This window comes from Bipolaris victoriae (genome assembly GCF_000527765.1).
Source record: "Bipolaris victoriae FI3 unplaced genomic scaffold scaffold_369, whole genome shotgun sequence".
NCBI classification, from domain to species: Eukaryota; Fungi; Ascomycota; class Dothideomycetes; order Pleosporales; family Pleosporaceae; genus Bipolaris; species Bipolaris victoriae.
Genome location: NW_014575023.1, coordinates 1 through 2,710, shown reverse-complemented (window position 1 = coordinate 2,710; position 2,710 = coordinate 1). Strand labels below are relative to the sequence as shown.

The 2,710-nt window shown below is 46.1% G+C and overlaps 1 protein-coding gene across 1 annotated transcript; it reads right to left on the bottom strand.

The window, feature by feature from the left end:
* Positions 1–452: 452 nt before the first annotated feature.
* COCVIDRAFT_32161 (hypothetical protein) lies at positions 453–1,097 on the bottom strand (the record flags this gene model as incomplete). Its single annotated transcript, XM_014694519.1, has 1 exon — positions 453–1,097. The coding sequence occupies one exon, from the start codon at positions 1,095–1,097 to the stop codon at positions 453–455; it is 645 nt and encodes a 214-aa protein (XP_014550005.1).
* Between the last annotated feature and the right edge of the window lie 1,613 nt (positions 1,098–2,710).

Sequence of the window (2,710 nt, the reverse complement as noted above, 5' to 3'; positions counted from 1 at the left end):
GCAATACTAGCGATAGGGCGGGTTCCGAGATACTAAAATCGCAGGCTGTTTGCGGTACGGGGGGATTTGCGTGACATAGGGGGAGATGTTAGTTAAGTAACTAACTAGTTAGTATCTGACACGCTGTCTGGCGGCATTCTGCTTAGTAATCCGCGTGGTCTGTGTGTTCTGTGTTAGAAGTGAGACGTGTCTAAAATTGCCGACTTCTATAGCTTCTAGCTTTACAGCGTGTAGGCTGCACGACTTGGGATAAGTTGCAATTGATTTTTTATGACGGATTTGTATATGTTTAATCGAAATTACACCTATTCTAGAAAACTCGAAGTCGCTGTTTTGACGTGGTACTTCTAGGTTGTGTTGTAAGACGCGATCTGGCGTTGGCCTGTCCGGCACCTCTATTCTCGCACACGTCACTCCACCGAATCGTCAGACAAACTCTCACCAGCTGTAATTTAACCACCAACAACGCAAGTTGAGAATCCAGCGTTTGAGGAGTATTTTCTATAGGTGACTGGGTCTGATGTCTCCTTGGTAGCAGTGATAAATGACATCAGGAAACCAACACAATGATTTGTATGCCACTCTGTGGAGGATGATGGTGGTAGCCTTCCCCATTGGTCCCTTAACTTAATCATTCTCTTGAAAGTATACAAACAATGCGCAGCATGATCAAGTGGGGTGCCGTAATATGGAGGTCCTGGTGAAGTGCGCTCGCTAGTCTCTTCACGGCTGAGGGTCTGAGTTCCTTCCCTGTCTGCCCACCACAGCCAAGGACCAGCCTCCTCATATTCGTTCATCGTCTCCTTGTCAAAGCATTGTTCTGGCATCCAATCCCCGGATAGTATATCGTATACACATCCAAGGCTCTTCGCTTCAGCTGTCGAGTTCCCGCAGTGTAAGGTACGCGACGCTGGCCACGTCGGCTTCGACGTTGCAAGCAACATTCCGGTCCAAAATACCAAGCAGAGGCTCCAAATCGTGAGCATGACAACTTTGTATGTTAAGAACTTCACTTTTGGATGTGCCTCTCGGATGCGTAGTTCTTCAGAGTCCTTATATTCTTCAATCAGTTGTTTCTGTTCGGCTTCATTGCGCATCTTGACTCGCGAGTCTCGGTCTATGAACAACCACATCATCTTTCGTTGTCTGCCTTTTTAATCTGGAAATCAGCTGAAGTCTACAGTTAGAACTAGACATGGTTCCTTACCGACTGTGGTTTGTGAGGGTTAGAAAATAAGGGGAACAATGCCGAAAACCACTGTACACAAATAGCTGAATTATGAGAACATTTGTAGATAGCTAAGCAGTGATACTTGTACAGCTTTTTATGTTCTGCAAGTTATCAGCGGAATATAGTATAGCTTTTATGTCAGGTTTCAATACATCTGAGCTTAAACTCCGTTCTGCTGAAAATACCCCTCTTTCGGATGGCATTTCAGCCTAGGTAAACCTTCGGGAATTATCACTTTCCCAGAACTTACTCGACGAGATCGTCACATTCGCTAGCCATGGCTTACTGTAAGGATCCGCGCTCTCGGGAGCAAACGCTGGATATACGAGAGAATGTATCCGATAGAGAGCTAGGCTCTAGACTACGTAGCTATCTATATACAATACTGGTTGCCTAAGCAACAATCGGACCAGGTAGTAGTAGATAGAATCTGGGTGCTTTAGGTAGCACCCAGATTCTGCGAGAAAACCGAGATTTCTATTGAGGAGATATCTAAAGGGCGTCTATCCTGTGACACCTATATATAGTTAACGTAGGTGCATAGCGAGTGACGCACCCCAACAGATTATCATAACTTCTGCACGTAATTGCCCAACACCACCAGGACATATTATAGCTAAAACTAGACAATATTAGTTAATCATTAAATTCTATTATTTCTTTTTCGCACGTGCGGGAACTATGTCCCGTCTTTTCGCAGCGCTTGCAGTGCCTTTTGCGCTGCTTGATTGCATCTGTTCGGGCCCTACCTTCACGCGTTTCCCCGTCTACCTGCGCTCTAACATCTAGTCCAGCTATCAAATCCTCTGCCTGTTCTTTTGAAAGGTCCCCACCCTCTTGGATCCGCTTCCGCTTCCTTGGTTTATGCTCAGAAGCAGCCTTGTTTGACGCTTCAAGTTGCAGCACTCGGGCTGCTAGCAACGTCTGCGAATGCAATATCATCTCAGTGCCCTTTCTAAGCTGATCAAACATACTAACTATAGCAGAAGGTGAGGAACTTTGATATTTCCGAATACGATCTCGAAGCAGCGTCGATCAAGCTTCTACTTCAGCAGCGTTGGTGGGTGTCTTAGGGTTCCATTGTGTCGCCCCTAGGAGAGGCAGTGTTGGCGTGCAAAGCTTGACATCAAGCTTCGATAGCACCACTGATGGGTCGTTAGGCACTAGTCCAGTTGCTCTAAAGCTTGAAGTAATGTTAGCCTTTGAGAAAGCTGTCTCAAAAACTTTCGCAAACGACACGATGAATGCTTTTTTGCCAATTCGGCCAATGTGGTCTGTCGCCAAGGCTCGGATCTCTTTGCTATCCTCCCGCTTCAAACGAGCAAAACACCCCACATCAAGTAGTTGTAGGATATGGGATGAGTATGGCGGCATACAGAGGTTACATAAGCTCGGACACCTAGTAATGGCCACACCCAGTAGTGGCCACCCCAATCAAAACAGCGTCACCAAACTTTGAAGCCAAATATCATAGCAACA